This window comes from Asterias rubens, chromosome 12 (genome assembly GCF_902459465.1).
Source record: "Asterias rubens chromosome 12, eAstRub1.3, whole genome shotgun sequence".
NCBI classification, from domain to species: Eukaryota; Metazoa; Echinodermata; class Asteroidea; order Forcipulatida; family Asteriidae; genus Asterias; species Asterias rubens.
In genome coordinates this window covers 12,772,177-12,783,943 of record NC_047073.1, presented here as the reverse complement: position 1 = coordinate 12,783,943, position 11,767 = coordinate 12,772,177, and the positions used below count along the sequence as shown (strand labels likewise).

The 11,767-nt window shown below is 38.9% G+C and overlaps 1 protein-coding gene across 1 annotated transcript; it reads left to right on the top strand.

Moving 5' to 3' along the window:
- The first annotated feature begins 620 nt into the window (after positions 1-620).
- LOC117297854 (alpha-N-acetyl-neuraminyl-2,3-beta-galactosyl-1,3-N-acetyl-galactosaminide alpha-2,6-sialyltransferase-like) lies at positions 621-5,896 on the top strand. Its single transcript, XM_033781016.1, has 4 exons — positions 621-860; positions 1,636-2,057; positions 2,356-2,463; positions 5,295-5,896. The coding sequence occupies exons 1-4, from the start codon at positions 627-629 to the stop codon at positions 5,776-5,778; spliced, it is 1,248 nt and encodes a 415-aa protein (XP_033636907.1). The 5' UTR covers positions 621-626; the 3' UTR covers positions 5,779-5,896.
- Positions 5,897-11,767: the final 5,871 nt, after the last annotated feature.

Here is an 11,767-nt window from a genome sequence, read left to right as displayed (position 1 = left end):
TCATGATAAATCAATCAGTCTCGGTCTAAACCGTTTCCATGGATACAATCCAAATCGATCTGTTTACGCATCAGGCATTCCCTTGTCAAAGACAGCCAATGTCAAGGTCAAACCCGAGGTCAATAACCCCAAGATTAAGGGTCAAGTAGTCTTTCATACAGCTTACAAGATGAATGTCCAGATACTGGTTGTGTCACACAATAATCAACATCACCTGTTTGAATGGCAGTGCGCCCTCAATATTGTGTGTATTCTGGTCCTTTTCGTAACAACGTCTCCGGCTAATATGGATTTACTTTTGAAACAAACTGCTTTTATTGAAATCAGGTTTAATGATTTACTTTGATTGTTTGTTTTCCTCGCCATGAATACTCACTGAGCTTTTAATCTGACTTCTTATAAGATGTTTGGTTTAAAACGATCAAATAGCAGTTGATATTTGATGTTGATATTATTTTTGTTTTCTTCACATTTTTTTGAAAAATTCACTTGGTGTTGGTTTTGACACGCTCTGTTTTTGACAAGCCAGAGAATAAGTCCATGATTAAAGTTAATTCTATTTTCATTGCATCCACTCTTCTAAGACGTCTTCTACCCCTCCTTCTCCTCATCAGGGTCCATGTAGTATGCTCTTCTTTGCCTCATTCTACTCCTTCATCATCTGCTTCTTCTTCTACTACTACGTAGACACCACTGGCGGTGGTGCGTCGCAAGGGGGCGCTGCCTTCTTTGCCCGTGGGCCACTGTCGTGTCCCTTCCCACGATGCTACCCTCACCTCTTACGGAAGATTCCTAAGAATGAGACATTTCAGAAGCACAGACAGCAAATGATGGTGCCGATATCAGTACCAGATCATAAGGTAAGCCAATGATTCGTATCCAGGCATCTGACGTCACACTTCGAGGCTCATGAATAACGCCAGAAGGTGGCCTCTAGCCTAGGCCAATCCCCGCCCATAATCACCTTTCACCTACATTCATTTTACATGGAGACATTGTACACAGTCACATCCTACTATTTCATGCTAGTAGACCTACTTGTATTTTTACACAGTGCACAAGGCATGCAGATGACCGAAAGTAAGCTTTCCATACTGTGTTTTAAAAGGTCCGAGGTCACCTGCACCCACATCACCCCTGTCCAAACAAAACACGTACATGTCTTTACCCGTGCGGATAAAGACAGGGGACCAGTCTTAGGATATAATCGTAGATCAGGGTGTAGAACAACTTGTGCTCGGTAGCCACTAGGTGACAGCCAACTTATTTCCCCATTCTTATTGTAGTTTAAATAGCATGCAAATCTTGTTTCAGAGACCAATGGATTTACATGAAGTCTGCTGCCACCTAGCGTCTCTAAAGTCACACATTAGGATGCAAAGGCTTACAGACCAATTGCGGTGGATCCTGTGGCTGATATCCCATAGCTAACTTTTGTATACGTCTCTTCAATCAACTAACTGTTGTTACCTTTGAAAGGGTGTGAACTATAGCAAAATGGGGAAACCGCCAACATAGGGCTAGATAATAGCGCTGGCACGTTAAACCGGAGGTCGTTGGTTCGAGTCCAAATCTAGTAAAACATTTGTTTGTCAATCCCAAGTTATTAACCATTTTATTATTGCTTTCCATCAGCCATTTGAACTCAGATGTCGCACATGCGCACTCGTCACCAGCTCTGGTCAGCTCTTGGGGAAAAATGCAGGAAAGGACATAGACGCTGCCGAGTGCGTCATTCGCATGAACGACGCCCCCACGCGGGCATTTGAAGCAGATGTTGGCTCACGAACCACGGTGCGTGTGGTCGGCCATTCAAACTTCCGTCCCACCTTCCAGAACAAACCGTCCAACCAGAAAGTTCATTTTATGTACGAGAGGACGAAATCGGACAATGTGATCATAGCGTGGTTGTACAACACCAACGTGTACAAGAATCCAGCCTATAGGTTGATTCTGAACTATTCTCAGCTGTATAAGAATGTTAGCTTCTTCATGCACACTCTAGCCATGATGAGATACAACAATGAAGTATTCCATAACGAGACTGGCATCACCAGGCAAGTATTAATCTTGTTTCAAGACTGTACTGTATAGTTTGTTTCTTGTATTATTAGTTTGTACCCTTCATTGCATCTGACGTAGTTGTGGTAGACTAAAGCTCAAGCGGTACGTTTTGTATCATTAATTGTTTAGTCTTTATGTGTGAGTGTCTAACCCCAACCCCCCCCCCCCCCCATCCACCCCCATGTACAATTTGTTACTAGTGTCTAATTAGCAGGGATTGAAAATTCAGAGTGTAGTATTTTCACAGTTACTTATTCTCCAATGTTCCTTATCAATTTTTCACATTTTCAGGACCCAAGCTAAGACGTGGTTGACCACTGGTTGGCACACAATGCTATTAGCATTGGATATGTGCGAGGATCTCACAGTATACGGGATGGTATATGGCGACTATTGCTTGTAAGTTTAAGGTTTTCATTTTTCTTTCAATTGTAGAAATCAAATCTTTTTCGAACTCACAAAATTAACCGTGCAAGTTTATTCGAAGTTCAACCCACATTTGGCTTTAATGGATCTTTAAAAATATGCCTGTTCGGATGTGTCGTTTTGGATATCCTATTTTTGAAAAGGAAAACAAATAAATAATTTGAAATACATCTTTGCAGACTCTAACGGCATACACAAATATTTAAATGTGGGCCTCATCCCACGAGGCTGAGCAAGTTTATTCGAAGTTCACCCCTTTGCTTTGGGTGTATCTTTGATACCCTACTTCGATAATTATAAGTGTAGGCCTATATACGCCGATTTGTTAGTGTCAAACACGAACAATCTTCAAATAAATTTAGCTCTCACAAGAAATTTGCCGACTCATCACAAACAAAAATGTTGCAAAGGGAAAAGGTCGTACACTCTTGGTTCATTTGAAACATGTCACACAGTACTAGTCAATAAATAAATCGAGACGAAACGGAATATGTAGGTCTCAGCCATTCTGATTAATTGAAAAGAGTATGGTGTCCCCATGTAACACTATCCTGACACTGTCGTAGTTGCATAAAGCGAATGCGGTGCAGGGTGAAATCCTATGATCCACACTTCTTGTTAACCAAAATTTCTTTTGAAGTACGGTTGATGGAATGTGGTCAGTCAGGTTAAAGGAACATTACATTGGTACGAAAACAAAAATCGTTTAATATAACAGATTTACATAAAACGTAAACGGTCTTATGATGATGATAGTATATAGAAAGCATCTCTAACTTGACGAAATAATATACTCTACAATATCATTTTTATGAAAAATACAAATAATTGATTTAATTTCCCGTTTGGATATCATCGCTAAGTGATTTTTTTTTTTTATTTTTTTTTTTATAGATGTCATGCAATCAGTTTCCCACTATTTTGTCGTGACCCAGATGGCCGATCTATCTCAAAATTGTAATGATATTCTGTGGCGAACTTGCCAGTGGTTCCGGTAGATAGTATGACGCGAATCAAAAGGCACTCTGCGAACGCGCACAAACGCATTGTCATAGGATAATGAAATACATCTTGTTCACTATAGTTTTTTTCTGGTATCCAGTATCCGATCACTTGCTGTGCCCCAACATTATCATGCCTAAAAAAAAAAAAATGTTAAAATGTTGACTCAATACTACTATTTGCTTGTCATCGAAGCTGCAAGAAAATAGTGAAAGCATTATTGCATTAAATAACAAACCTTGTGAACATTTTGACTCCATCGAAGCTGCAAGAAGATATGAAAACACCAATGCTGCATAAAATTGGGTTTCAGATGCCTGAAATGCCTTCAGATTACTTCTCTCTCAAAAACTACAACAATTCAAAGGGGTGTCGTTTTTAACACTGTTTTCCAACATCGACAGCTCTCAATGCATTTAAGCCTCTTGGTGTCATTATTTGTTGGATTAACTACCAGAGGTATACAGTCACTTTAATAAGCGCAGAATGTGGAGTGTGTATAGGTCTTGAACTCAATCACCCGGAAAACTTGTCTTCTCTGATATTAAACGTTGCAAGGTGTTGTCATAAATTAGCGTCAGAGGGTGTTTGCACAATGCAAATACAACACAGTTAATATTAAACACGTATAACAGTAATTATTATGAATATTATTTGTAAACTTTACAAAGCCTTTGAGATGATAAACTCTTGCCTCCCCCCTCCCCGATACCAGAACATACTACATCATTCAAATTGTACAACTAAAATTCAAACATTATTGCAATAAATATGTCCAGATTGTACGGTTTATTTTTTTAATTTGTTATTTGCTTTCCATTTGACTCGATCGGAAGTCAGATTAAAATAAATCATTATGTATCACCCCACGTTCGGTCTTGATTTTCCCCTGAAGCCCTCAGTGTTCAGTGAGACATTATTTTTAAAAGTAAAATATTGTGAATCATGTTGGATAATATTGATATAATGATATCATAAAATCAAACAAACTTAGAGAAGGGAATAACCGCCCGAGGTAGCCACAACGAGACGGACGGACGGCGCCATGAATTCCTCACCCGGGTCACGAGGGATAATACTCCGGGACCATGTAATCACTACATGCCATCGCTCGATGAGACGTGGACATAATCTTTAAGAAATCTCTCATGATTATGACTTTGGGATAGGCTCAGTAATATATTGAGTGTTGTTTGTAACCACGGTTGTTATGGCTCTCATGTATGTAGCTCAAGATGTTTGGATAATATTAGTCTCGTCATAGTCTCCTGGTAACCATGGGAACGTTACGTAGGCTACTCAATCAAAATTATGTTGTTGTTTTGTTGTCAGGTTAAGTTGAGGATGAAGTGATGAAATAATACAAAATTCATTATGATTGATGGAGACTCTAAAATTGCATGTAAAGAGATGGTTCAATATTAGACTGGCGTCACTCTCTCCAGGAGATTAGTTTTTGAGTGGTTACAGGATTTTACGGTTCGGATTTGCGTTGGCTTGATTTCAAGTCTAAGTTCGTGGCAATTTTTGTCTGCGTCAACCATGAATTTATCACATCACTAATTGATTTAATGCCACAAGGGGGCGCTATTTCAGGCAAGCTGCATGGGTATTGGCACCTCACTAAATGGAGACAAATCTATTTTTTTTTTCACACAGGAAAGGTGGTGGTGGGGGGGGGGGGGGTTCGGGTTTTGTCTGTGTTTTTGGTTTCTAAACGTACTATAATAGGAATAATAACAAACGTAATGGTTGCTTTATCCAAAACAATTTTGTAAAACATTGTGTTATTTTGTATACAGAGAAAACCCAAATGATGCCACACCATACCATTACTATGGCAACACGGGAAACAACACACGCACCGAGTGTGGCTACTACATGAAGAGTGAAGAACGTCTGACCAGCGGTCATCTGTTCGTCACGGAGAAATTCATCTTCGGTCGTTGGGCTCAGAAATACAACATAAAGTTCCTTCATCCCGTCTGGAAATCCAAGATCTACAACCAGTCCAACCTTGACTCACCTTTTATGAAACTCTATCGCGAAAAGTACGGCCCAGTGCGACAGAACAGAACTAAGCATGCAGACAAAACCGTACCTTCGGATAAACTTAGCAGAGTTCATAATAATAGCGGCGACGGTTCCTCAGGGGTCAATACTAGGTCCCCAAATCGAAATGTCCCGGATGAAGTGGATAACATTGAGGATAAGGACTATGCTTTTCTGATGCTCGGAGGACGTGGCAAGTCTAAGGAATATCATGAAACGGTTACTGGAAGTTGATGAAAAGTGTGATGGGGAGTCTGTGTCTAGTCGTATCTTCCATCACGATGCAGCCATTTTGGTTTTCTTCCATAAATCCATTCAACCAAGCTGAGGCTGGAAGTGATAGTCTGGTGCCCAATCATATTTCATTAGTGTGCACATTACTACAGATTGAGACTTGACAATGAGGCTATTGGTAACTATGCTTGCATCAGATTGTGATATTGCCTCAATAAGCAAGTTCGAGTGTGCACCACCCAGGCTGGTCGACCATTGGTTGACTACTGTGGTCGTCCATTTGGAACCAGCCTCTCATGACCATGGTTTCTTCACTGGTCCCAATAGCATGTTCCTTGCTAACATGTGTATTAAAGACGCAGAGGGGAACCACTGACACTACAGCGAAAATGTAAAAGTAGAGTGTTAATTACACTGGACACTATTGGTAATTGTCAAAGACTATCTTTACAGTTGGTGTATCTCAACATATGCATAAAATAACAAACCTGTGAAAATTTGAGCTCAATCGGTCGTCGAAGTTGCGAAATATTAATGAAAAAAAAAAACACCCTTGTCGCACCATAGTCACACGAAGTTGTGTGCTTTCAGATGCTTGATTTCGAGACCTCACATTCTAAATCTTAGGTCTCGAAATCAAATTCGTGTGAAGTTACTTATTTCTCGAAAACTACGTCACTTCAGAGGGAGCTGTTTCTCACAATGTTTTATGCTACTAACCTCTCCCCATTACTCGTAATCAAGAAAGGTTTTATGATAATAATTATTTTGAGTAATTACCATGATAGTGTCCACTGCCTTTAAATACCGTGGTACCGATGGTTGACTAGACTTCCAAACGAGTCGTTCAAGTGAGTGTGTCACTGGGCATGTAGGTTTAATGTTGGTCAGTGGTCGACTATAAATATACACACTTGAATTTGCTCCAAGGTGTGATTAAAATTTTCCTAAGACAAAAATAATGACACATCTTTAACACGACATCGAACATAATTCTTGCTGGTTCGAGCAAAAACGTTGCCAAATAATAGTCTTGATATATTAGCGATAACGCCAGTGCACCTTTTCTCCTTCCATGTGTGTGATGCTAAATCACAAATATTGCTGAAATACTTCGGGGAATGTTTGACAGTTATCGTCACACAGAGATATTAAGTTAAAATACAGAACAAACGTTAAAATGACAAAAAATAGATAATAATAACTTAATTAACTTTAAATGTAAGAAAAGAAAAACATTGATTCGTTCTTAAAGAAATTGCTATGATGTGATTCGGTTTTATTTTGATTTCAGTTTTAAAATTGATAGGCCTAGTTCACAAAACAAAGTGTTTTGCACATTACCAGCTATACTTTATATAATTTTTATCACGGTGTGGTCATCTTGCCTTTACTCCATTCCAACTCATTGTAACCAAACTGAGGCTGGACGAAATAATAGTCTGGTGCCCTGCGCAATGAATGTTAGCGTTCATTACTGTTATTGGAGACATGGAACCTGACAAAGATGGTGACAGCGTGATAAAGGTATATAGCCTATACCGCAACACAAGGGGAATGGCTAATGAATGTATTGCTTGAGGATTCTTCAGGGTTTCTTCTAGTCGTGGGACAAGTTGAAGTATAGCGTACTTCCATGCACTCCAACCGACTGTGATAACTTTGCATTATACTAGAAGTTGAGGTCGCGTACCAATCAGCTAATAAACGTCTTGCACCGAGACTACGGTCCCCATAGCTTTCCTGCAGTGTCCAATTTCATAGAGCTGCCCTTTTTTAAGCAGACTTGAAAAAACAATGCGGATCAGTTTCCTGCTTAGCAAAATATTAATCACGTAGCTAGTATAATGTGAAATGGTATTGGCTGGTAAGCATATTCTGGTTAGGACAATTAAGTTATCTTGTTTGTGTTTAAGCTGCTTTATGAACTTGGGGCCAGATCCTAGTTGAGTATATACCTGCGGCTAGTATTGATAGTAATGATTCATATTGAAAATGTATTTACACATTCCTTTCCAAATTCCAAAAAGGATTTCAAAGATTCCTCTATAGACATCCGAGAGGTTTTTGATTATTGTGTATTTTTTTTTTATTTTTTTTTTTATTTCATTGTTATTACGATTTTATAAAAGGTGAAACATACAATCTCGCGTACTGGTCACGTGAAGATTGTGGTTGCGGAAAAGGGCATATTGTGAAAATTTCTGAGAGATTTTGGAATTGCTAGTTTCATCATGCGCAAATTTGTTGTAAACCAATAGTACATAATTCACACCTTAAGAGTTATTTATTTGAAAATGAATTAAAAAGTAAGTACCAATATAAATGTACATAATTGTTTACATCTAAGTATATGCTGGAATATTATCTGAATATGACTCACTGGGTATTTGTATACATAACAATAACATAAATTATTAAATAGTTGTATAATACATATTTTGAAGGCACTAATGCAATATTAAGTATAATCATCGTGGAATAATTAAAGCTAACTTAACAAACAAGGCTTGCTTTGTATGAGTGTTCGTGATTATGTGGCTACTCCCACGTTATTTATTTGGGTCATTGTGTTTACATTCAAACAGTGTACGTTTTGTGCGTAAATGTGATGTCAGGTGGTAACTAATAATGAAATAGTTTTCAAAATAAATCATTCAGCTGCAAACACCCATTCCAAGAAGATCTTAACACAGTGAGAGAAAACTTCAACGGTAATGTAACAATAATTGTAACGGTGATGTTAATTTGCCAAAGATAACTTATCCTTTTTGTTATATTGTTCCATTTGTTAAGTTTAGTCTGGTAGTCTAGAATTGTAAAGATGTTTGCCCCCAGGGGAAGAATACGCGCTATTATGCAAATTATTATGTTAATTTACTTCCCAACGATCTATATGCAAACAAGCTATGCTTGAGCGATTCAGTGGACAACAACGATTTGGGGAGCAAAGCCCGCACATTCCTTAGTATAGAAAGTCAAGCCGGTCTGCATCGCGTGCTGTGCTATAGCGAGATTAATTTGTCTCGGTTGTGTATCTCAACATCTTGGAATTTTACTTGCCAGTTGGAAAAATGTAAGTTGTCTTTCATATACAATTCTCAGTATTGGATTCACCAATCCGAAATTCCAACCATAAACTAAACCCAAACCTCAGCCCCAATCATGCCCTAACTTGTAAGTTTACAAACCCATGCCGCAATGTTCTATGTGATGGGTGGGTCTTTGCTGGAAACCTTGCAGGGCGCAGCCAACGGCGGAAAACAGTTCTTCAAAAATCGAAGGGGGAGGGCAACTAGTTTTCCCGATTCAATTCAACAAAATTATAGGGAGGAAAACTTCATACTTAAAACACAAAAACATAAGTAATCAAATTATTTTGAGTGATTTCGTTCTGAGTTGATCTTTAGATCTTTAAGTTTTTTTTTTTGAGGATAAAGTACTTAGAATTGGTTGACAATTATTTTCGTTCCTTCGGTCCATATTTTCCCAGCAGTTGCGTCTAAGTGGACAAAGTTACCGATTCACAGTAATTTTTAAGCTCGTAAATTATGCAGCAGAAACACCAATTGAAACATGTTTGTATTTAACGTTTGACAATGGAATAAATAAACTATGAATCATTTCACCCATAAAGACGTTGACGAGAAATTGACGAGAAATAAAGAATACACAATTTTCTTGGCCTAAGACGTAATCTCCAGGTAGAAATCATCGATCCTAGGTTCTACGTACTCGTACATCATATCCACTGTCTTACCATTGGTCTCCTGGCCACCGTTGGAGGGCGCTGTGGTTGGTGGTTGGGTGTCAGTGAGGCTGGCCGAGATGGTATCCAGGGAGGGTGATGGGTGGGGAGGGATGTGTCTCTTGGGGAGTTGTGGAGCAGCCGTACTCGGTAGACTGGGTAACTGGAACCCTTCGTTCTCGCTATGTTTGCAGTGACAGTTACGACTGGTGGTTTCAAACAATATTTTGTTTTATTATGACGTCTTGTTTTCTATAACACTGCTCTAGAATTGCAAAGGTCGTGGGTTCGAATCCCACCCGAGTAATGTGCCTGTATTTCTTTCACAGAACTCGGGTAAGTACTGAATATACAGTGCTAACAGACATCGATGTAAAAACCCAAAATATATCAACCTCCTTGTGCAATAGTATTTTTAATTTCATGATGTAACAAGATAGTGTTACGGCATACAAACTGTAATACCTGAATAAAACAAATAACAGTAAAAACAAACTGTTTTAGTATTTGCACCTTGGGTTTATCGATTTCCCTTCTCAATTTGGGTCATGTATCCAAGCACAGTGGATAGCAGGCATAGTAACACCATGCAGAGTGTCAAACTTCGGACATTCGGAAGGCAAATTGTATTACGGGTAAATAACTGGGTTTTGGGGGCACAAATCTTAAAATAATGGTCTGAAAAGATCAATAGATGTTCCCTGGACCCACACACTAGAGATTGAATCATTCTGAATAAGAACGGGGAGTTGTGGTGTTTTATTGGGTAGACAATAGGATTGTTTTATGCACATCAATAGACTAATCTGCCATCCCCCACTTTGTCAACCTCTGAGGTTACCCGCACCAAGAAATCACTAAAGTGGAAGAGTGATATTTTAGGGTAGTTCAAAAGTTTTTTTTTTTTTTTGTTTTTTTTTTACAAAAGTATGAAGCTGGTCTTTCCGCCCCCCGGCTTTGCCGAGGGTTAAACACAGCGATATATCCATGAGGGACACAGGCAAGTACGCGCCCCAACATATATATTTTTTTCTGTACACCAAATTTGCCGCTGCTATGGTGATTGCCATGGGTTAACTCGATTCAGAAAAGGAAATCCTTCCAATACAAAAAATCAGGAATTTTTTTTGAGGAGGGTAATTCTGAACTACAGGGGGGGAATTCAGCCCCCCCCCCCCTCTACCCCCACAAACTGCAACCAGCCCTCATTGAACCGTTTTTCATTTTCTGTCATCCCTGTTGAATATTATATAAAATGACGAAGGTGCTTACCTTTGAGATCGCAATTTTCTCCGGCATATTCCAAGAGTGATAATCCAGATGATTACCATAACACCAAGTGATGTTGATGAGAAAATCATGAGTTTATACCCAGATGACTTTTCTGGCTTTCCCATTTCTGAAAAAAAAAAAAAAAAAATCCAAATACTATTGTCAACAGGCGACGCGACATGTCCGGTCCCGGTAATAATGTCACGATAATACACACAATTTACACATGACTTACCGTCATTCTCATAAGTAGGCCTAGAGTTCGATGTAGTGCTCGTCGTTTTAACTGTCACGTTGAAAGCAAAACCATGCACAGACGAAGTGATGAAGAAAACCACAAACCAGTAAGTCGCCACCGAGCTCCCCATCGTGTTCATATAATCTTATAAAAACAATTCAAGATTTACCCAGCGTAGAGTGGTGGTGGGCACAAAAAGTACATGAATTAAAATTGGTATCGAAAACTCAAAATTGTCAAATTCCCCAAAGCTTGAGTCAAATAAAACCAAACATAAACCATGGAGGTAGAATTAGACTCCATGCATAAACTCAACAATGAATGTACTAAATACGGACCGTATAGAGATGAAACGTGGGCTAAATTGAAACAGATGCAGAAGACTGACGTCAGAAGCACCTCATCCTTAGGAGATGCTCCCTATTGGTTGATAGTGAATTGCTTGATATGAATATTCATATCAGATTAGCATAATAGCGTGCCATGGATGTGTTAAGGTTTTGGATGGGAAATGAAAATCTTGATAGCTTATTGTCGATTTAACCTTTTTTTAACTGTAAGAAGACCTCGTAAAAAGAAACATTGGGAAGATAATTATGAATGTTATCACACTCGAGTGCACTCGAGTGCACCCCTGAATAAATAAGGGACCTGTTTGTGAGATCTGCGGGTACCTTTGGCAAAACAAATTCAATTAAGAGTGGTAATACACTACAGCCTGGCTTACAAAA

What these genes read in the sequence shown, in the direction of transcription:
- LOC117297854 (XM_033781016.1), top strand. Translation starts at nt 627, where the DNA reads ATGCTCTTCTTTGCCTCATTCTACTCCTTCATCATCTGCTTCTTCTTC. An exon ending in TATCAGTACCAGATCATAAG is followed by an intron (nt 861 to 1,635) that starts GTAAGCCAATGA and finishes GCTTTCCATCAG; the next exon opens with CCATTTGAACTCAGATGTCG. An exon ending in GTATATGGCGACTATTGCTT is followed by an intron (nt 2,464 to 5,294) that starts GTAAGTTTAAGG and finishes TTTTGTATACAG; the next exon opens with AGAAAACCCAAATGATGCCA.